This window comes from Drosophila ananassae, chromosome 3R (assembly GCF_017639315.1).
Source record: "Drosophila ananassae strain 14024-0371.13 chromosome 3R, ASM1763931v2, whole genome shotgun sequence".
Lineage (NCBI taxonomy): Eukaryota > Metazoa > Arthropoda > Insecta > Diptera > Drosophilidae > Drosophila > Drosophila ananassae.
In genome coordinates this window covers 26,119,717-26,141,185 of record NC_057930.1, presented here as the reverse complement: position 1 = coordinate 26,141,185, position 21,469 = coordinate 26,119,717, and the positions used below count along the sequence as shown (strand labels likewise).

Here is a 21,469-nt window from a genome sequence, read left to right as displayed (position 1 = left end):
CAACATGCAAACGATTCGATTCCATATATTGGTGGCAGGTGAGGAAGTGGCAGGTGGGCAGGGGCAAGGAGTGGCATAATGAAATATGCCAATTTTGATGATGTGTCACATCGCACGATTGAAATACTAGACGAAAGAGGAGCTCAGTGTGGTGAGGCGGGGTAGTCGCTCCAACTCGACTTTGATTCTGTGAAATATTTCGGTAATGATACTTGTATGAGTGCCGAGGATTTATGCAACGTACCTGAAAGGTGGAGAGGCGGAGGGCTGCCCCATAATTGAGTTCCCCTGACAACAAAGCGGTTTATACGCCATAAATTGACTTTTATGTTGCCAATTGCTGCGAAAGGAGCAAGCTCCTGGGCGGCGGCAGTCGGGGATTGGTAGCGTTGGCGACGCTACCTGCATATGCCACACTACGAATGTGGCACAGTGCCCCAGTCGGGGAGACTGGGTGGGGGGCAGGACCCGGAAAGCAGCTTACATTAGCAGCGCAAATGTCGAAACTAACGAGCAGTTCACCGGCATCTGAGACGCAAATAAAAAAACCCAAACCCGGGCAGTACCTGTGCCAGTTCTGCATGTCCGTTCAAAAATAATAATATAAAGGACTATGATGTTCTCCCTCCAGGACCAACTGTTTAAGAATGTCATAGTCAAGCCATCAACCATCAAGTCCTTTAAATATTTACTTTGCCATTTTCGAGACCACTTTTCCAGTCACCAAGTTAATTGCTAAATGGCTCGCCGGCCTTCCCTCCCAGCCGCGATGAAAAGCCTAATGCCAGAAATTTAATTTCGTGCCGCCCGTATTGCGGAGGAGAGGCCTGGTCGGGGGCTTCTGGTCATTTATTTCTTCGGTCGGCGGCTTTGTTTGTGCGGCGAGTGCTTCTGACGTGGTCGTAATTACAAAATTCGGTGCGTCCCCTAAGCGGACTCCGTCAAGTTGATGACACGCCGCGGTCCCCCGCCTAGCCAGAGGCATGCCCCACTCCGAGTAAAATATAAAAAGCTCCGGAAATATTTTTGCATTTTATGTTATGCTCCCTAACCCGCCGCGGGCCATCCTATGATGAGAGCGGAGGATGTGAGATGTGGATGGCCATTGCAGCTAACCATAAATAGCGGTTATCGGAAATGGGGAACGGGGGCTAAGTCCCCACCCCTCGTCTATCCTGTGCTCTCGATTCGTGCAACACATACAAATGTGGCGCATTTATTTTAATCCTTGGCCGGGCTTCGGGCCGGCAGGATGTGATGGAGTGGGGACCACGGGGCGGATTAGTAATCGGCATTGGCATTCCCGGGAGGGAGCCGGAGCCGGAGCAGGAAGAGGAACTGGAACCGAAGCCAGAAGCGCCTGGGGAGCAACAACGTTGCGGATTCATAACTCTTTCATTTGGCAATATCTGCACATTTTTTCCATGCTGAGAGGACCATCTTCGCCGCCCATCCATCGCTCCACCCCCTCGATCCTGGCCTCGTAAAAAGTGCGCCGAGATTGGCATTTGGCTTTCGTTGCCAATATCTTTCGCGTCCTTCGTGCCTCGCCCCCTGGCTCGCCCAGTTCATGGCTTGCCCTTGCCAAGGCATTCATCAAATTCAAGTCATGTTATCGCAGAAAATGAAACAAATTTTTGCAATTTGATTGCTTTTCGTGTCGATGGCATGGGCACCAGGCACTGAGAAAAAGGGCTCACTCTTTGGCTCTACATATTTCGCGGCATAAGAGGTCTTTGCTTCTGAAACTTGGCAAGGAAAAAAGAGAAACATTTTTAAAATAAGAACCCTTAAATTTCTTCATCTGTAAGCGCGAACCACCCACGTATTAAATATGCATGCCTATGAGATGGGTCGAGATTTCTGGCGAGTTATGAACTCGTTCTGCCTGTGCTTTTTCGAAATTTTTCACATTTTCTACGTGCCCAAGAAGGACCCGGAATTGGCCCCTCCACCACCAGGAACAGGTGAAGGATATCGGCTGATTATTATCGTACCATCCTGGTCTCGATTTACATGCCCGGGTGTGGGGAGCAGCCGTATATCATTGCTGCTTTTGTTGTTTGTATTTCAAAAGTTAATTTCGTACTTTATCATCGACGGAGCAGCAGCTCAGTCAGCGTGTGGGAAATGAAACTTTTCAGCGGAAGCGGAAACTGTACCCGGTACACACCTACCACCGCCTCCCACCGCCCACCGCCGATCCTGGCCCAGGTTCTGGCCAACTTTTGCCAAGGGTGTGAATAAAGTAAAACAAGTGAAAAGGATTCTGGCGGCACTGCGGCTGTGGATGTGGCTGGTGGTGTTGCCTTTCTTTGGCAACAATTGCATTGCGGTAAACAATATTTCTGTTATCTCTGCACCGAACAGGACAGGAGAGGACAGCACAGGAAGGCGCAGGACGATGGTATGGAGGGGCTCCCCCGGGATGGCGGGATGGTATACTTTACAGCTTCGTTTCCGTGCCATTTTTACTGTTGGCTGAAAGGCAGCCAAGTGTTCAATGCACAACTTTTAGCGCAATTGTTAAAAGAATTAAAAGGCGGGGCCGGGGACACACCAGCGCAGCAAGACAAAAGCCAGATATGATAACACCCAGGATGGCTGGCAGGGGAGCAGGGCCAGGAGGTACTTCGGTGGCAAAACAAAAGGAGTGGCGTAAGCGTAAGCGGAGCGGACAGGAACCGGAAGCGAGCTGCCATAGACTCCGGTTAGAGCGAACAGATACATGCGAGAGAAATGTGCCGTGACGTGGCAAATGTAATGGAAAATGGTCACAGATCCTCCTCGTCCTTCGCCCCTCCCATCCTCAGGGCAAAGTGTTATAGTGCCTGGCCAGGACAACAACAACTATGGCAACCGTACCACAGGCGCTTATTTTTATGCAGCGTGCCAATGTGAAATGCCGTAGAAAAAACGACACTAGTCCTGGCATAAGAGCTATTTATATGTTTATTCTCCTCGAGCCCCGGCTATAATTTCAGTGCCAAGTGCGTAACATCTCTCCCTCCTAAAGGGTGGGGGTAGTCCGGGCTACGGACTACTGACTCCGGACTAACAAGCGACGTTTATTGCCATAAAAGTTTACGACAAAAACTCATTTCCGTCACCAGAGCAGAGCGATAAATGGGATGGGAGTGGGGGGAAGTGCACGGAAAAAAATCTCTCTTAATGATACTGAAAATAATAAAGAATTCCATTAAAATTCCAGATTGTGGGATGTATAGAGCTTCTTATACTTGCAGTTCCAGCTATAATGTTACGATACAACCTTTCAACTTTTAAGTTTTAGACCAGAAGGCCTAGTTTTTTATGTTTTTCTTTTCAAGAAAGCTGATTTTCGCCATGGATCTTCTTGAAGACTTTTGGCACTCGGCTACACATGTCGCCAGAGACGCATCCGGACCGGAAGCGGAGCACTCAGCAGCACCGGAAGCCCCGACAACTTGAGCCATTTGTCTGCTGGTGGCACTTGGCTCCGGGCCTCCGCGTCTCCCTGGCATGCAAATTTCAAAGGGGAGGAGATCATCTAATAGACATAGACAAAAATGCTAAAATAATAATAATAATTCGGTTGACATAGCCCGGCAAAAGGCGCCAAGAAGCAATTTAATTATGCAGATAGTCTTTACGGGAATTACCTGGCCAGGAGCTGGATCAGGAGCAGGAACAGGAGCAGGAGTAGGAGCGGACCAGCACCAGGAGCTGGAGCCAATGCTCATTAGTGTCAATCTATTTAGCATAAATTTCAATTAAAGCAATATCCTGCAGCCCGGACACGGCGACTCGGCAAAAAGCTGACTCCGGGACACTTTCTAAGAAAAATACGGCCCGGAAAGGCATAAGGAGCGGTCGGAGAAAAATGAAGGATGCAAAATTATGGCGCCCGCTGTTGTCATCCTGCCTCCAGCTCCTGCCCACTCTTTTAGCTTCCCGGCCGTAGCCGAGTTTCATATTTCCGACAAACTCATTAAAATGCAAAATGAGAGCAACGTATATTGGAAATCCACGGAGGTTTCACGGAAAATTCCAGCCTGCCACTGCCTCTGGGCTGGCAAGGACCTCTGGCCGCTCTGAAAGGCAATCATTGGCGAAGGGATCTAACCCAGTCCACATCCAAATCCCGACTAAGGAATGTTCTCTCCACACTCAACATCTTGTTTATCCTTTAATGTTCAATTCATATTACCAATTTATATTGTCCTTAAATTATTAAATATTAATAGTTTAGATGTCTAAACTCTCCTATTTTGAAGTCAATGTCCTTTTCGAACGAATGGCAAACTGGGACAGATCATGAAACCCGGCGGAATGGTTCAACAGCCGCCGTAAGCCTCCGAATCAGACACAGATACCAAGGCTTAAACGCAGCCGAGTCTCCCGTTATGAGCATGTTGCAATATTTCCGCACAGCTTACGTGCCACAACCACACCCGGCACGAGCAGGATACCAGAGGAGCGCTTAGAAACTGACAGTTTCGTAAATATGTGCGCAGAGGTTTTGCGCCCCAATCCCCCAGGCTATCCCACATCCCACTCCACTGCACCATGTACCACAATCCTTGAGAAACTCCCCGCAAGCGGAAGGAAACAGTTAATACTTCTGTCTGTTATGCGCTTACTTCCTGTCTCCATTAAAAGTCATTCTTTCGGATAATCCTTTTGGCAACATTATGGCTAGTATTAAAACTTTTTTGCACTAGCCAGACATTCCTATGGCTCTGCTCTGCTCTGCTCCATCCTCCTCGGTCTTATTACCTAGGAAAAGTTTTCAGATTCTTCTGCTGTTGTGGCCGGGATCTGGATTTGTTGGATTCTGGTGTTGTGTGTTTTTCTGTTTCGTGAAGCTTTGCCAGGACGTAGGACGCAGGACTCATGACTCTGGCTTGGTGCTGGCCTGGTTTCCTAGCTTGCCAGCTGCAGGGCATTCCAGTCATACGGGTTTCGGGGTTGTGCCTCCGCATGATGACCATAAATATTTCCTGTAATAGAAAATGTTTTGCGGGAGATGGCCGGTCGGCCAGTCGGCCAGTCGGCCAAGGACTCCCCGCCACCTTATTGTCCTCCACGGATTGCGGAAAAAGTTTTAATCGAAAAAAAGGCAGCGCGAAAATCTCCCTGCTAATGGGAGCTTCCTCCTCCCCTTTCCGCCATTCAATCCGAAATAGTGGCTTCGCTCCGGCCGGGGCATTTATCATCATCATCAGCAGCAGTTTGCTCGCAGGCATATTGAATATTTGGATTTTGGATCTACACGCCCCCTCCCAGTCCACTCCGCCCCCTGCCGCTTGCTTGGCGCTTGCCACAAATGAATATTAACGGTTTAGTCGGGGTGGGACTTATTCAAATTTCGACAAAAGGTGCCCGGGCTAAAACACAAAACGTGTTCGGCATCGACAAAATCCTTTGAGCAAACGGAGGCAAAGGCTAAAATGGCTAAAATGACACCAGCGGCCATATTGTTACTTCCATGTTGTGTGTGTTGCCCCCTGCCCCCCTGCCCTCTTGCTCAGCCATTAAGACTACGCTTGGCTGAATACCGAATGCTCCCTTTATGCAAATCCCCAAAAAACTGATGGCTGCGAGGCCTTTCGTCCTATCGTTCTGTCGTCTTCCTGTTGCCATGAAAAATTGACACCTCATCGCTTTTCAATGGAGCACCTGGAACCGCCTTTCGGGTTGAAGGACTGTGGCCGATTGAACCGTGTCCGGCATTAATGGGGTTCCGTCCCCAGGGAGCTAATCGCCGGGTCTTATGGGACTTGTTGTCCCAAAACAAGGGTCTTAAAGTCTCTTCATTTCAATATTATTTGCGAATCGATTTCTGGTTATGTGTTATAGATAGTTTCTTTTATAGACTGGCAGCTGGCAGAGCTTTTCCACGCAGCTGATCTGCTTTTCCAATTCTCCACCTCGATCTCCAAGCGGCCAGCCGACGAAAGCTTTCCCAGTCACCGTGGAATCGCCAGAGCAGGTGCCCACTTTTTATTTTATTTCGGAAGTAGATTTTTGTGAAATTTCCAGAACGGCCGGAATGTGGCATCGCATTCTCCTGCTCTGCTGCTGGAGTGCATTCCTCATGCGGCATAGTCAGGCGCAGCAAATCAACATTGGTAAGAGTCCAGAGTCCAGAGGCAAGAGAGGCCAGTAACTCGACCTTATTCGCCCCGCAGGTGCCTTCTTCTACGACGATGAGCTGGAGCTGGAGAAGGAGTTCATGGAGGTGGTCAGCGCCCTCAACGGGCCGGAGTCGGAGCAGACGATGCGCTTCTATCCGCTGGTGAAGCGCCTGAAATCGGACGACAGCAGTGTGGCCATCCAGGAGCAGGGTTGGTGGTGCCAGACTCTCGCCAGACAACCACTAACTTTTGAATGAATTTCAGCCTGCGATCTGATAGATAATGGTGTCGCGGCTATTTTCGGACCGAGTGCCAAGGCGGCGAGCGGTAAGCGGGCGGAGGGCGGAGGGCAGAAGACGGCGCTCTAGGCGTCACTCTGTGTAGAAAATGAAATCAAAATAGAACGGGCGATGAAAGCTTGCGGAAGAAGACGCAAAGAGGAAACCGCGGAGAACTTTTGTTTGTCAACAGAGCGTATGAGCGATGATGCGACGGTTCCTCTCTCTGATTTCAGACATTGTGGCCGTGGTCTGCAACAGCACCGGCATCCCGCACCTGGAGTTCGATGTGGCCGACGAGGAGCACCTCGAGGAGAAGCCTAACCATCAGATGACCCTCAACCTCTACCCCTCCCAGGTCATCCTGTCCAAGGCGTATGCGGACATCGTACAGAACTTTGGCTGGCGAAAGTTCACCATCGTTTATGATGCCACCGATGGTGAGATTGGACTTGATTTTCTCCAGGAATAAGACTTCAATTATCTCATCCTTTTGCAGCAAAAGCCTCTGCCCGTCTGCAGGACCTCCTCCAGCTGCGGGAGCTCCACAACGATGTGGTGCGCGTCAGGAAGTTCACTAAGGACGAGGACTATCGCGTCATGTGGAAGAGCATTCGAGGTGAGAGGCGTGTGGTTCTGGACTGTCCCCCCGACATGCTTGTGGATGTCCTTAATTCCTCCACGGAGTTTGGCCAAACTGGACTGTACAACGTGAGTTCTAAGTTGATGGACATAGAGTGCAGATGTAACCCTAGGGCATCCTTTCCAGCACATATTCCTGACCAATCTGGAGACCTACACCGATAATATTGGGGAGCTGGCCGCCGACAATGAAACCTTTGGCGTGAACATAACAGCTGCTCGCCTCCTCCTGAATCCCGATCCCCCCATCGTGAGTAGCTCCTCAATTCGCAGTACAGAATAGTTCACACAAGACTAATATTATTGTGTAGTATTCCCAGCCCTACGGCTACGTCATCCAGAGGAACGACATGGTGGTGGAGAGCAACGAGCCGTCCCGCACCCTCCACCACGACCTCGTTCACGATGCCCTCCAGCTCTTTGCGCAGTCCTGGCGCAACGCCAGCTTCTTCTACCCCGACCGGATGCAAGTGCCGAGAATAACCTGCGACTTTGCCGCCTCCGGAGGTCGCACCTGGCCCATGGGCCGCTATCTCACACGCCTCATGAAAGGGGTAAGACCACACACCCAGTCCCCCGGACTCTGTACTAATCTGCGAGGTGTTGCAGACTTCCGGCGTGAATAACACAAACTTCCGGACAAGCAGCCTGCAGTTCGACGAGGACGGCCAGCGCATAACCTTCAACATCGAGGTGTACGACCCGTTGGACGGCGTCGGGCTCGCCGTGTGGGATCCCAGGGGGCAGATAACCCAGCTCAACGTCGAGTCCAAGGTCCAGAAGAAGATGATTTACCGAGTGGCCACCAGGATAGGTCCGCCGTACTTTGACTACAACCAGACTGCCGTGGAGCTGAACCTCACCGGCAACGCTCTCTACGAGGGCTACGCCGTTGACCTCATCGATGCCATTTCTAAAGAGGTGGGCTTCGAGTACGTGTTCGTCCCCGTGGCGGATCAGCAGTACGGCAAGCAGGACAAGGACACCAAGCAGTGGAACGGCATCATCGGCGAAATCATAAACAATGTGAGTACAATTGACATTTTTTCTGATGAAGACTTCTAATAATGGAGGATTCTCATCTGTGACCCAAGGGTCACATCCAATATTTCTACGATCCTAAAGGGGAACATCTCTGTCAATGTTCTTCCAATCTTTGAGCGAAATACCTCAAATGCTTTCTTAATCAATTTTCCATCAATCTGCATCGAAACCCTGAAGGCAAAATATTTTTCGATTTTTTGTTAATTTTTCTGGGGCGGCTCCTTTCAAAATGAGGGAATGTATGGGGAGGACCCATATGGCACACAGCGATGTCTATATCTTTGTCAATTTTCATCCGATCGTTGAACGGAATACCTTAATCGATTTCTAGATCGATTGCCCATTAATCTGCATCAAAACCCTGAAGGAAAATTATTTTTGGATTTTTTGTTCATTTTTCTGTGGAGACTCACTCCTTTGAAAATGGGGGAATGTATGGGGAGGACCCATATGGCCCCCTTCGATGTCTATATCTTTGCCAATTTTCATCCGATCGTTGAACGGAATACCTTAAAAGATTTCTAGATCGATTTCCCATCAATGTGCATCAAAACCCTGAAGGCAAAATATTTTTAGATTTTTTGTTAATTTTTCACGGGAGACACCTTTGTGTCTGGGGAGGACCCAAAATGGATCTAAAATGCCTCATACACAAATTCTCTCTGCTGTGCCTGAATCTCTTCCAATTTTCATTGGACCATTATGAGGAATATCTTAAACGATTTCTAATCAATTTGCCAAAACATTTTGTGTATTTCAGGATGCCCATATGGGAATTTGTGATTTGACGATCACGCAGGCTCGCAAGACGGCCGTGGACTTCACGGTGCCCTTCATGCAGCTGGGCGTCAGTATCCTGGCCTTCAAGAAGGAGCACACGGAGAAGGAGCTAACGGCGTTCTTGATGCCCTTCGGCGACGAAGTGTGGATATGGATCCTGATCTCGGTGTTCGTGGTGACCTTTCTGAAGACGATTGTGGCGAGGATTGCCCAGATGGACTGGGAGAACCCGCATCCGTGCAACCCCGACCCGGAGGTGCTCGAGAATATGTGGCACATCCACAACACCGGATGGCTGTCGGTGGCATCCATAATGACGGCAGGATGCGACATCCTGCCGAAGAGTCCCCAAGTGCGACTGTTCGAGGCCACGTGGTGGGTGTTCGCCATCATCATCGCCAACTCGTACACGGCCAACTTGGCCGCCTTCTTGACCAACTCCAAGATGGAGGGCAGCATCGGTAGCCTGAAAGACCTGAGCGCCCAGAAGAAGGTCAAGTTTGGCACCATCTACGGCGGCAGTACCTACAACCTGCTGGCAGAGTCCAACGAGACCGTCTACCGCCTGGCCTTCACCCAGATGAACAACGATGACCCCTCCGCCTACACCAAGGACAATGGCGAGGGCGTCCACAGAGTGCAGCGAAACAGGGGCAACTACATGTTCCTCATGGAGACGACCACACTGGAGTACCACAAGGAGCTGCACTGCAACCTGCGCTCCGTGGGCGAGAAGTTCGGGGAGAAGCACTACGCCATAGCCGTGCCCTTCGGGGCCGAGTACCGGTCGAGTCTGAGTGAGGCCATCCTGAAGCTGAGCGAGCGCGGCAAGCTGTACGACTTCAAGCAGCGCTGGTGGAAGAACAACAAGGGCGAGACGTGTGAGGAGGAAGTGGACCCCAGCGCCACGCCGGACATGAACTTTGAGGAGCTGCGCGGCATATTCTACACGCTGTATGTGGGCATCCTCATAGCCTTTCTCATTGGAATCATAGAGTTTCTGGTCTACGTTCAGCAGGTGGCTCTGGAGGAGCGGGTGAGTGGCGTACCAGGATGTCTTAAAGGATATGGTTAATTGTTCCATTTACTTGTCTTGCAGCTCACTATGAAGGAGGCCTTCGTCAAGGAAATCATGTTCGTCATCTGCGTGTGGAACAAGAAGAAGCCCATTGCAGCGGGATCGCCCGTTTCCAGCCTGCGGACCACACCCCGCCGGTCACTGGACAAGTCCCTGGAACGCACCCCGAAGTCTGGCCGGCGAATCGTCCTGGGTCGCTCCTCGGAGGAGATGCGGGAAATGCCCCAAGGTTCCGGTTCCCGGTCTGGCTCCTCTTCAACAGGAAAGGAAAAAGGACAGAAGGAGGCTCGACTTTAAAGACCGAGTTCAAGCATTGTAGATTGATTTTCCTGATCAGGACCATAAAATAAATGGAGAGGAGAGTTCCATTATCCTCTCAAGTTGCGGGTTATAAGAATTACGGCCATCATTCGTGTTGAAATCAATTTGAAGCTCCTTTGAGCTTGAAATTACTCGGTGGGCTGGAGGATGAGGGCCAGAGTCCTTTCCAGATCCCGGAGGGCATCGCGAGATGTCGATGCTGAAAGTTAGTGCACACTTCGCTGGCTGCAGCAGCAACCCTTGCAGCCCTCCCAGGACTCTGGCTCCTGCAGGATTCGCGGCTGTCTCAGCTTGTCAATTGCGTTATTGGAGCTTATTGACATTTTATATCCGGCAATTGACGAACCTTGCTCCCCATCGCGAAAATTATTTAAGCCGCTGCAGGCGAGTACCCAGAACGAAGGACCAAGGACCAAGGACCAAGACCAAGGAGCTGGGTCCTGATGGGTCGCCGGTGGCCTTTGTTGGTTTGTGTAAAATGAGCAGCAATGAGAAGGCCACCAGCGGAAAGACAACAAACCGAATGACAGTGTGGAGTGCTACACTGGGAGAAGCAGGGGCTTGCCTTTCGGAAGACTACAAATGGGGATTTCGGGATGTTTTTTCGAGTGCCTGGCAGATCGCATTGCATTCCATTTCGTGGCAAGTGTCATTTGCTAGTTGTTTGTTTGTCGCTGACGTCCACCCTCCGCCCTGTGTGTTCAATTTTTAATTATTTTGTAGTGAAGTGGCTTCAGCTTCAGCTTCAGCTTCGACTGCCAGCTACGTGAGCCATTCGAGAAGTTGACAACCGGATGGAGTTGGAGGTGGTGGTGGGGAGGTGGATGCCACGGCGGGTGGTCCATGTGGGTGACCGCCAACAGAGCCGCTGAATAGCTCCGTCTACCATCGAATTCCAACACACTTGTTGCCGCCGCTGACCTGCGCAGTAGGGACTCATGAACGCGAAGCCACCACCGATGGCCAATGGCTGAGGCCGGGCGACAAAGCGACAAGTTCCACACGGTCCACAGGGGGCAGGACGCACCCCCAAGGACGCGGCGGCCGAAGGACGAGTCTTATACGGACGCCGGCGGTATGTCATTTGTTAATGCCACGCACGTAAGCAATTTCCGCACGAAAGCGCATTCCTTGAGCCTTTAATGTACTTTTTGATGTTAACAAATTTTTCGAACATTTGTTGTTGACTGACTGGAGCAGCGGGAAGGGGTTCAGCGGCAGACAGATTCATGAACTGAATCCTAAATTGTCCTTAGTCCGGGTTGATCTGCGGCTTCAGCTCGGATTTCAGAGCCCCCTGACAATGGGGTGTGAGTGATTAGAGTCGCATAAACAAATTAATAAGAAGGGGATTGCCAATCCGGAAATACCCTCTTCTGTGGGATGCAGCCCGGGAAATCCAATCAGGTGGCAACTTCGAGTGCAATCAACACCTCGCCGGGAATAAATTGCGCAATTTTCCACTCGGAAAGATTTATGAGCTGCAGTCGGGGAAGTCGAGGCAGCCGGGGTGTGAATTGTGGCCAGACGGAAGTCGGAAAAGGCTGCCAAGTCTACGGGCAATCGTTTGACCCTTTTGCGAACAAATTGGCGGACAGACACACATGAACTCGCCCATAGACGGACTTCATGGGCTTTAGCTCGATTCTGGCTTTGTGGACGCCATTTCTTCACAAAGTCGAGAGTGTAAAATGGCAGCAAGGTGGGCCTTCCGCCCCCAACTATCATGCGGCATAAATCGCCTTGGCTGTCGGACTAAATTGTAAGCGAAATGGCTGGCAACATTTTTAATTAATTCTTGGCAGGCCAATAAAGTCAGACACCCATAGAGTCCTGTCGCAAGGAGTGATTTGTTAAGTGTGGAGAGTATTAATCCATTAGTCCATAAAGTGCGGCTTCAAAAATTAAAGCCAAAGAAGTAGAAATCAAAATATTGAAAAGTCAAGCCTTTCAAGTGACTGCCTCGACCTGGTCGGAGTGAGTGGCTAGGATGACCGCAGAAAGCGATTAAGCCAGGAACCCACACTCTCAGGGAGGCAATTGCAGAAGGAAGTTTGATCCTGGCCAGGCAAAGGGACTGGCAGAGGAAAAAATAAGCTCAAAGGACACGCATGTGCTGCCTTCATACCTGTCACTCCCACCAGTGCCCCGTAAGACCAGAGCACACGTTGGGTGGCCACTGGCCAGTTGGTTACGTGTCCTGTGAGCGGGTCCTGTCTGCAAATGCCGGCGGCCGTGTTTGTTTATTTGTCTTCCACAATGCACTTGACTGCCAGCTGGCATCTTGGGAGGCCAGGACCTGCCTGGGCTCTGTTTGTTTGCTCGGCAAGTGACCAGTTGTTTGGTTGGCCAATAAAACGCAGTTATGCAAATGAGTCCTTGGACCCACAACATTACGCAACTGCTCATAAATTCTGGCATTTGTCGCTGAATTCAATTTTCCGCACAATTGAAGCGCTCACATTACTCAGAATCCAGGATACGCCCCACGATCGCTAGCTGCACACATTTAAAAAGGAAAACAATTGCCAGGACATTGCAATATTTCTTAGTGGGGGAGTGCCTGGGGGTGGCAAGGGTGGGCAGGAGGGGGTCGTGCGACAACACCGAAAAACAAATAAGCCCAGACAAAGGCAGCCATAGCTACTAGGAAGTAGGAAGAAGAAAGTAGAAAGCAGAAAGCACAGAGCTGAGAGCAGAAGGCAAAGAACAAACAGCAGCGAACCGCAAGGCGGAAACGGAAACGCGTCACAGAATGTCGAACTCGCACTCGCAGTGCCACTTCGTCCTTCGTCCCGCCAGCATCCTGCGCCCTGACTGATATGGCGCTATTAGATATTTATTTCTGCGGATGTTGGCCCGAGTGTGCTCGTGTCTGTCTGTGCGAGAACGAGCACATATTTGCACATGTTTCGCATTTGTATTCCATGCGTTATTGAGCTGAAAATTGATGCACATTACTTACTCTATTGAATTACACATTAGCCCCCGATTGAACTGAAAGAGGCAGCTGGAGCTGCACCGTGCCAAACGGCGTTGAAAGTTCACAGGAACTCTGCTTAAAGGACTATCAGTCAATAGCTTGTAGATGTAGATATCTTGACCCTTAATAGATGTTCTGATTTTATTGGGGAAAGCTGACATAACTGACACTTTTTCCCAGAGTGTAGCTCGATGCTGCGGTTGCATCTCCGCCATTCGCTGGCCAATAAATAATTTGAAAATAACAAAATAACAAAGTGAAACAAAGGACATGCCGCCAAAGTGCTGCTGCACAGCAAAATCAACGTCGCCCGGGGCTGTTCCCTTCTGCTTTCCACTTTCTCCTTGCTCCTTTCTCCTTGCTCCTGTGGCTCCTTGCCACAGATGCAGCAACATCAATACATCCCCCTGCTATCCCTATTCCCGCTTTGAATTATGCATGTGTGTAATGTGTGCACTGCACCCACTGACTGCTCCCGGACTCCCGGACAGCCCCCTCGTGCTCGTGGCAAAGGGCCCATAAATTGTACAACTAAATACAATTTATTTCTCGTCGTCGCTGGTGACCCGTGTATTTTAACGTGGCCTCTGACCCCCCGCCGGCTCAATGGCAGTGTTATTTATGCACCACCCTTAGCATTTTGTTCCTGCCGAGCATCCGATGCAATATTTACGCGCTTTTAAATAGTTTCGAGTTTGGAGTGCCTGCGCTGCCTTGATTGTCCTTCTGACTCTGGCTCTGCCTCTGCCTCTGCCAGCAGCCAGGATACACCAGTCAGGACGATTAACAGACATTACAGTTATTCAAAGCGGATGTTTCAAAGTTTAAGCTTAAAAGTCATCTGAGGAAGTACTAGATGGAAGGCAAGTGTCAGATTTTTTAACGATTTTTTAAAGAAATAAATTCATCTAATATTCTAAGCTATTTTGATGTAAGAACTGTTATGTTTTTCCTTTGAACACCCAGTATTATTAGCCATTGAATGATTGGTTATGAACCCACTAATTTTTTAGAACTTTTTCATAATTTAATAAATATTTAAAATCCTATTTTCTATCTTTTATTTTAAAAGACCATTTTAAAAATCTCTTAAAATAGTTCTAACATTTGTCTGTTAAATCTTAAATTACATTCTGCAAACTCCCAGTTCTCCTAACAGTTGTTATACATTTTAACCGGTTCATTTACAATGTAATTCAAGCTGTTCTACTGTTAAAGTCATTTTAACATTATTTCGCCCTCAATGGAGTTGTTACAGAGCGGATAAATGTTTATGGACGTTTAAAGAATTATGGCACACAACCCCTCATGTTACTCAACATAACATGGCCAGGATAAATGTAATGATGGCTGTTATGTTATTATTGAAACACATAGCATACTTCTGGGAGATGGATGGCAAGGATGTTGCTTTTAAAGGATTTTTTAATGATTTTTGTAAGAATTTATAATAGAAAACAGATCTGTTTCTCAATCAGAGAGCTAACTATAGAAAAAGTTATATAAAAAATTACATCTTATATAGAAAGAACTTTGAGTCGCAGTTGTCCTGGCTGCTGGCTAACAGAAAACTGTTGCTTTCCTGGCAGGAGTCTACTGCCTTTAACGCGAACCACCACCACGCACTGTGACGGCCAGCACGAGCGGCAGCGTGGCAACGAAGGCCTGAGAGATTCTGTTGAAAACTCACCACGGGGCTTAGGCAGAAGCCGAGTCCTGCCAGATGAGGCTTCGGGCCTGCCACGGACTCCTTCGCGTATATAACAACGAGTGCGCCAACTGGCTGACTCCAGTCTTCGTTTTGCCTTCGAGTCGTGCGATCAGCAGCGGTAACCGGAAACTGAACTAGGCCGGAACTGAAGTGGCAATCGCAAGTGGCGCTGCCTCGGTCGCGATGCGGCTATAGAAACCCCAACTTTAAATTCAAAATCGAGTAGAGTCGAATAATCGCCAAAAGAAAAGTGTCAAATTTAGGGCCCGGTTTTAATCGTCAAGCTGTGCAGCAGTGCAGAGTCGGAACATCCTGCCGGCACCCTGTCGGCTTTAAAGTAGGGCTTTGCTTTAAAAGCGATTCTCGGGCGCTCGTTGTTGTTGGTCGTGTCGTGTGTTTGGCCGTTCTGTGTGTGTGTGTCTGCGTCCGCGGCATCAGTGTACGTGGCATTGTCGCTGCTCTCGGGCAAAATCGGGATACATTTCCGTGGCTGCAGCAAAAGCGGCATAAGGAAAAACTTCAGTGTCACAGCAGGCAAGTGCAAGTGCAACTCCTTACCCGTAGAAAGACACAGCAAGCTAGACCGAGTCTCAAGATGGGGGCTTCGACACAGAATAGGAAGAGGGCCATGAATTAGAAGTGTTTCTGCGGTCGCAGTTTTCGACTTTCGAAAGGAATGACAGCCTCTCGGGTAGTCCATGTCTCCCAGTTGAAGTCAATTTGTGGCTCCCACTTGTTTGCCGAAGAACTTGGCTTTTCAGCCTCCATTTTCGAGTGGCAGCTGCCAGCCACCGAAATGTGGCTTAATAATTTCTCCCATCTCTCTGTAGCAATTAAACGAAAAGTGCTTAACCTTTCACACAATTAAATCGTTTCACAGTCGTTCCAAGCAATTTCTCTCGCATTCTGTCACTATTTCATTTCCCGTCAATCCCCACAGACAATCGGGCATTGTTTTATTTTGACTAAAATATTTCCATCACGCTCCAAGTGCGTGCCAGTTTAGGGAATTTCCCATGCAAATGCCTCAACAATTGAAATTAGATTTGCTCCCGCCGGTGGCTGCTGCCAGTTTTCGAATTTTATTTTCGTTTTTTTGGTGCCCATTTGGTGGGGCATCCGAACCGGGTTAAGGTTAACAAAACCGCCGCGGATTCGGCTTACCCCACGCAGATTTTGTTATTGTTTTGTTGTAGAAGCAGCAGCCTGCCATCCTGCCACTTCCGCTCCTGTAAGCCAGCCAGCCAGCCAGCCAAACATCCAACCAGCCTGCTGCTTATGCTTATTCTCGTCCTTATGCCAACCGAGCGTGGCTGAGCCGCCATGCCATATGCGGCTGCCGCAAAACTTTTGAATTTTTAAGTGGCAATTCGTGTAGTCGCCGCTTCCTGCTGCCAGGCCACTGTTTTTATGCCAGTGTTCTCGGCTCTTGGAGTCAGCCAGAAAGACAACAAATTTGGGATGAACTTTTTGCAGGGCTTACCACTTGGCCTCAGCCAGCGGTATTTATTTAATTTTTAATTCGGCAGGCGCTCAGAGAAAAACGGGAAGCACGTACGAATTAGATAATGCCTAATACTGGGTTTAGCTCTGAGAGTTTAAAAAGATAAGTTTAAATCATGGCCTGCAGTACAAAGTAATCGTTTTTAAAAATAAACTTCCCACATCTAAGCCCTCAAAGTTTCCGATTCTTTTGTTATTTGAGAAAGTGCGTATGTGAGTTCTGTGAAATGCAAATTAATTTTTTTTTTTTTGGAAATGAACAAAGTGAAGTAATTAATTGGCAGTGAAATGCGGGGCTCCATTAGTCGGACTCCTGGCTTTTTGTTGACTTGGAAAAGTGAAAAGTTTCGGCCAGAGAAGATCTGGCCCAAAATAAATTATTTTTATGTAATTCACTTTCGAAATAATTAAATGAGTGGTCTGCTGGTCGAGGAGGAGATTGTGATTTAAGACTTGCAAGTTTTTGTTAAGCTGGCTAAGCTCAGAATTTCTAAAATTAAATTAGAATTAGAAAATGAATGGTTGAACTCACCCAGAGCATCCAAGTTGTTAGTTTGTGGAATTTAAAAATCTCTGAAATCTGAAAATAGAAAATGTTCATCAGTTCGTTTCTGCAGTTGCTTAGATTCCACAACCAAAGTGCCAAAATTAGGAAAGTAATTTCGCATTTAAGGGCCTCGTTTACAGGTACAGGCATTTGCCTTGCAAGTTACGTGCGATTGGGAAAATAGTGAAGCAGCAAGTTCAATGCAACTTTCGATTTTGGGACCAGTTTATGGGGTTCCTGGCGAGGATATTGCGAAGCTAGAGCCCATTCCGAGTTTCCTGGTTGTGCTGGTAGTAAAAGTGCAACTTTGTCTGCTTCTGCAGTAAATATGCAAACTCCCGCCCCTCTAACCTTGGCAGTTGCAACTCGCACACACTCTGTGGTTTCTTGTTACTTGCAGCATTGTTTTCGGTAGCCAGGAGATGCCAAGGATACAGGGGGTGTAAGGCCACAGCAGCTGTTGTTCTGCTATTCCGACTCAGCTCTCAGCTCCCTCTGAATTCACACACGCCCTCTAACACCCTATAGCCCTCTTCCTGACCAGCAGCCAGCACCCGCAGACTTTCAAGTGTGCTCGGGATCTGCGCGTTATGCAAAACTAACTTTTTCCATTATTTTCTGTGTGCTGCCGCCGCCGCTACTGGCGCTGCTTGTGGTTTTTATTTATGGTCTATTTTTGTTTTCATTTTTTTGTTGTTTTTTGTTTTTTTTTTATGTGGTGCCTGTTGTTTTTGGTTAGTTACTATACCCAACACTATACCCCATTCACCCTTCGCCATGTAAATAAAAGCCAACTGCAAAGTTTTGACAACGCTTTTCGCTAGTGCTCTGGTGGCTGGCTGGTGCAGCAGCCGATGCCGCCTCCGAAAATTGGGTCGGCAAAAGCGAAATTTATGTCGCAGCCGCGTGCAAAGTGACAGGGAACAAATTGCCAGGACACAGACCCGCCAGGACACAGACACCCCGCCAAAGTGGCACATAGTAGATAGAAACCCCCCTGCTAGACTCAAATGCAAATGCCAACAAGTCATGTAAATTCTGGCGAAAGTTTCCAAGCCAAGCGCTAATCAACTGGCAGACTGGGGCGCTTGGAGCTGCCAGAATCGGGCGATTCGCGAGAATCGTGGAAGCTAATTTTTCCGAGCAGCGGATTTCCGGGGGAAATCTCCGCCTAAATGCGGCCCAGAAAGTTGTTGGCGAAACAACTTTGAATTATTGATAAAATTCGAGTAGAGACACTTTAGGGTTTCGCAAACAAATTTCCAACTCGCATGCACACACAGCTTATTTGATGCACTTCGACTCGGAATCGGAGTCGTTCTCGGACGATCGGAGCGAGAGACAAATCCCAGAATGCAAAGGGACTCGGACGACGTTGATAAATGGTATTTTGTGGAACTTTGGGATGAGTTTGGTTTGGTTAGCAAACAGAAACATTTCTCAATTCCAACCCGCAACACAGAAAATCAATCGGAGAGGCAAAGCAAATACATCTCACACAGCATCATAATCGAAACAAAATACACATTCAACAAATATCCCCAAAGCCAAAGCAACAGAAGGTTGCAATTTTTAAATTCAAGAGCAAACAAGACAAATCACCTGGTTTTTCTCTGTTTCTTGCCTGGAGAATGCAGGTCTTTGGATTCAAATCGAGAATCCATCTGGCCAAAGTTCAACTTTCTAATTAAATTTGGCTCTGGTTTGGCGAGTTCCTCCACGAAGAGTTATTAAAAATATATTAAAACCGAGGCGCGGAGGAAGGATGGCTGGGAGCCTGAGAGACGGAAAGTGTTAAGCGCAAGCGGTTACCAGCAGTTGTTGCTGTTTGTCGCAAAGTTTTCCGTGTCGCAAAACTCGTCCTTTGCCGTTGCCGTTGCCGCTGGTCTCCCTTCTTTGTTTGCTCCTCCAGAGCCGACGACCGAAACCCGAAACTTTGCCGGCTCCTGGCCATTGTGAGGCGTCTTTGTCCACCATCTGCTGCAGTCTGCAGTTTGCAGTCCTTCGTGGTTGTCTGTGTCCTGCCTCTTAATTTGCCGAGCCAACTTTGTCTAATCAGTGTGCTGGCAGTATTGCGAACCAGCAGGGCAGCAGCTGCTGGCCTTTCTCCTCAGATTGCGTATACGCATCGTTGTCCCGCCCTCTAATCTTAGATGAAAATGGACTCAAACGAGTCAGTTGCTCCTAAATCAGTCCCCGAATCACCTCCAAAGCACTCTAATAATCACATTAACTTGGTTGTTGCTTTCCCATTTCATTTGGAAATAAAAACCATCCATAATACTGAATTTGGTTAAAAGTTTGAACAAACGAGTGCATCGTTAATAATTAATAGCGCAAATAAACAATTCTCTTTCGAATGCCATTGAATTATAGCTGAAAAAATGCACCGAAATCCATTAAACATGAATCACAAATTCAAATATTTAAGTAGATTTTGGCATATTTTATGGGAAACCAAACCCTATGTTCCTCCAGAGCTCATCCGAACATTAAATGATGTCGAATCGTTAAAGTCAGCAGGACGAGCCTCTCCGGTTTAAATTGTGATTGGTACCTTGTATTAATTTCCATATTGCCGTACTTAAGTGGAGCTAATCACCGCAAGGGGGCAGGCAGGTGGCGGTGGCAAGTTCGCTTGTGGCACCGCCCTCCGAAATAGATCGGCCACGCGGCGTATGAGTGATATGTGTAATTTGGAATCGTTTCAGAGTGGGGTTCCAGCTCCTACTTCTCCTGGAGAAATTACAGTGAAATAAGCAAATAATATTCAATTTCAATGGGGCTACCGACTGCCGACTGCCGCCTTCTGCCGGCTCGGCGTTTTGTCAGAATGTCAACCCGCAACCGAGCAACAACAGCGGACGTCAAACTGTCAAATAGCGCGTCACGGGGCCAGACGATTTGCCCGAAGAGGTCCTGTGGCTGGAGGCGTGGGCGGGGGCGGTGGCGGTCGTCATGTGTCAATGGCTGCCACTTCAGGGGGCAGCCAGCTGCATTGTGGGAATCGATGCAGCTGCCCCGTGAAATGTGAAAAATTACAAGAGGAAAACGAAAACGATAATAGAAAATAAAAGGCAAGGTTGGGTTGGGGCCGAGGGGGCTTGGAAATCACTCAATTGGATGGCTAACTGACAGCCACACATTATCAAATATTAATGGCACCAGGAGGCAGGGACCAGGAGCCAGGGGCGTGACGGCGGACCATTGAAAACGTTTGGAAAATGTCCAGTGGGGGCGAAGTTCGACACCAACGCCCCGCCAAAGTCACAGCGAACAGGTGGAGGACACCGTCGAATTTTATAGCAGCACCAGCAGGAGTGGGAGCAGTAGCTGGAGGAGAAGCAGAACATCTGCTCCAAAGTCCTCACACGAGAACAAGATACGCGAGCCGGGGGTTGACGGGGGTCAGGGTCAACGTGACTGGCTATAAAGGGGAGGCGCTGCGTCACACAAACTGAAGGGCTCATTTATAATTCAGCAAAGTAAAACATTGAAGTAATGAAATTACACCAGAGGAATTTGTCGACGGCGGCCAGACAGCATTTGCCTGAGCCTCGGCTTGGTCCTGGGGCCGGGGCTGGGGCTGGGGCTTGTCCCGGGAAATATGAGAAGCAAATAAATAAAAATTTCATGAAAGTATCCGTACACGCAGCATGCGCCTTCCATGGACTTCCATCCCCATTCCGCCCCCATGGACTTTGCATGCGTGAGGCATTTTGAAAAACATTTTTCGGTTAGCCCTGGGTTGCCCCTCGCCCCAGGCCCCCGGCTCATGGAAAAGTCAAATAATTGAATTTCTGTCAACCAAATTAAATTAAGCCTGGTCTAAACGGAGGCCCCTGCCCCACTCTAGCATAGCTCCTCTCCGACTAGTTACCAGCCAAAAGCCCTTTAAAGCTGCGAGCCATAATGCATTTTAAATGGCGCATAATTAAAATAAATGCAACAAATGATTTAAATTTAATATAATGTCAGCAGAAACAGAGATCCAAAGGTGTGGGGAGGTGTGTGGGTAGTGTGGATTGTGTGGGAGGATGAATGGCAGATATACACAATAAAAGTTAATGACGTTGCATATAAAAGTTCATTACTGCCAGACACACAAACAACACACAACAGGCGGCACAAAGGTGGCAAGATGTGCACTACGAGGGTTATTTATTTGCCATTTGCGGAGATGGGACATTGGGGAGTCAGACTGAGGATGGAGGACGGAGGACGGAGGACTGAGACACTTTCCGTGTAACCAGCAACCAGATACCCGATACCCGATACCCAGATGCATTATAAAATGCCACGACTGGTCGGAGGGAATGGGAAAATAATAACAAAACGACAACAATCAAAGGACACGGCAGTTACACAACAACTGACCACTAATTAACCTAATTTCTAGCCCAACAATCACACGGCTCCAATAGCATTGATGGTATTATGTATGTGCGCCGCCCATTTGGATA

At 48.5% G+C, this 21,469-nt stretch overlaps 1 protein-coding gene and 1 long non-coding RNA gene across 3 annotated transcripts in view; one reads left to right on the top strand and one right to left on the bottom strand.

The window, feature by feature from the left end:
• Window positions 1-21,469, bottom strand: part of LOC116654914 — a 60,889-nt gene that overhangs the window by 5,610 nt on the left and 33,810 nt on the right. For both annotated transcript variants that reach the window (XR_006507346.1, XR_004310057.2), the window contains exon 2: window positions 16,992-17,039. This is a non-coding gene — a long non-coding RNA (uncharacterized LOC116654914). The remainder of the gene's footprint in view (window positions 1-16,991; window positions 17,040-21,469) is intronic.
• Window positions 5,942-10,335, top strand: LOC6497887 (glutamate receptor ionotropic, kainate 2). Its single transcript, XM_001961612.4, has 10 exons — window positions 5,942-6,113; window positions 6,174-6,329; window positions 6,384-6,446; window positions 6,634-6,837; window positions 6,897-7,108; window positions 7,167-7,289; window positions 7,351-7,593; window positions 7,649-8,065; window positions 8,844-9,899; window positions 9,963-10,335. The coding sequence occupies exons 1-10, from the start codon at window positions 6,035-6,037 to the stop codon at window positions 10,236-10,238; spliced, it is 2,829 nt and encodes a 942-aa protein (XP_001961648.1). The 5' UTR covers window positions 5,942-6,034; the 3' UTR covers window positions 10,239-10,335.

What these genes read in the sequence shown, in the direction of transcription:
- LOC6497887 (XM_001961612.4), top strand. Translation starts at nt 6,035, where the DNA reads ATGTGGCATCGCATTCTCCTGCTCTGCTGCTGGAGTGCATTCCTCATG. An exon ending in GCCAAACTGGACTGTACAAC is followed by an intron (nt 7,109 to 7,166) that starts GTGAGTTCTAAG and finishes CATCCTTTCCAG; the next exon opens with CACATATTCCTGACCAATCT. An exon ending in TGAATCCCGATCCCCCCATC is followed by an intron (nt 7,290 to 7,350) that starts GTGAGTAGCTCC and finishes ATTATTGTGTAG; the next exon opens with TATTCCCAGCCCTACGGCTA.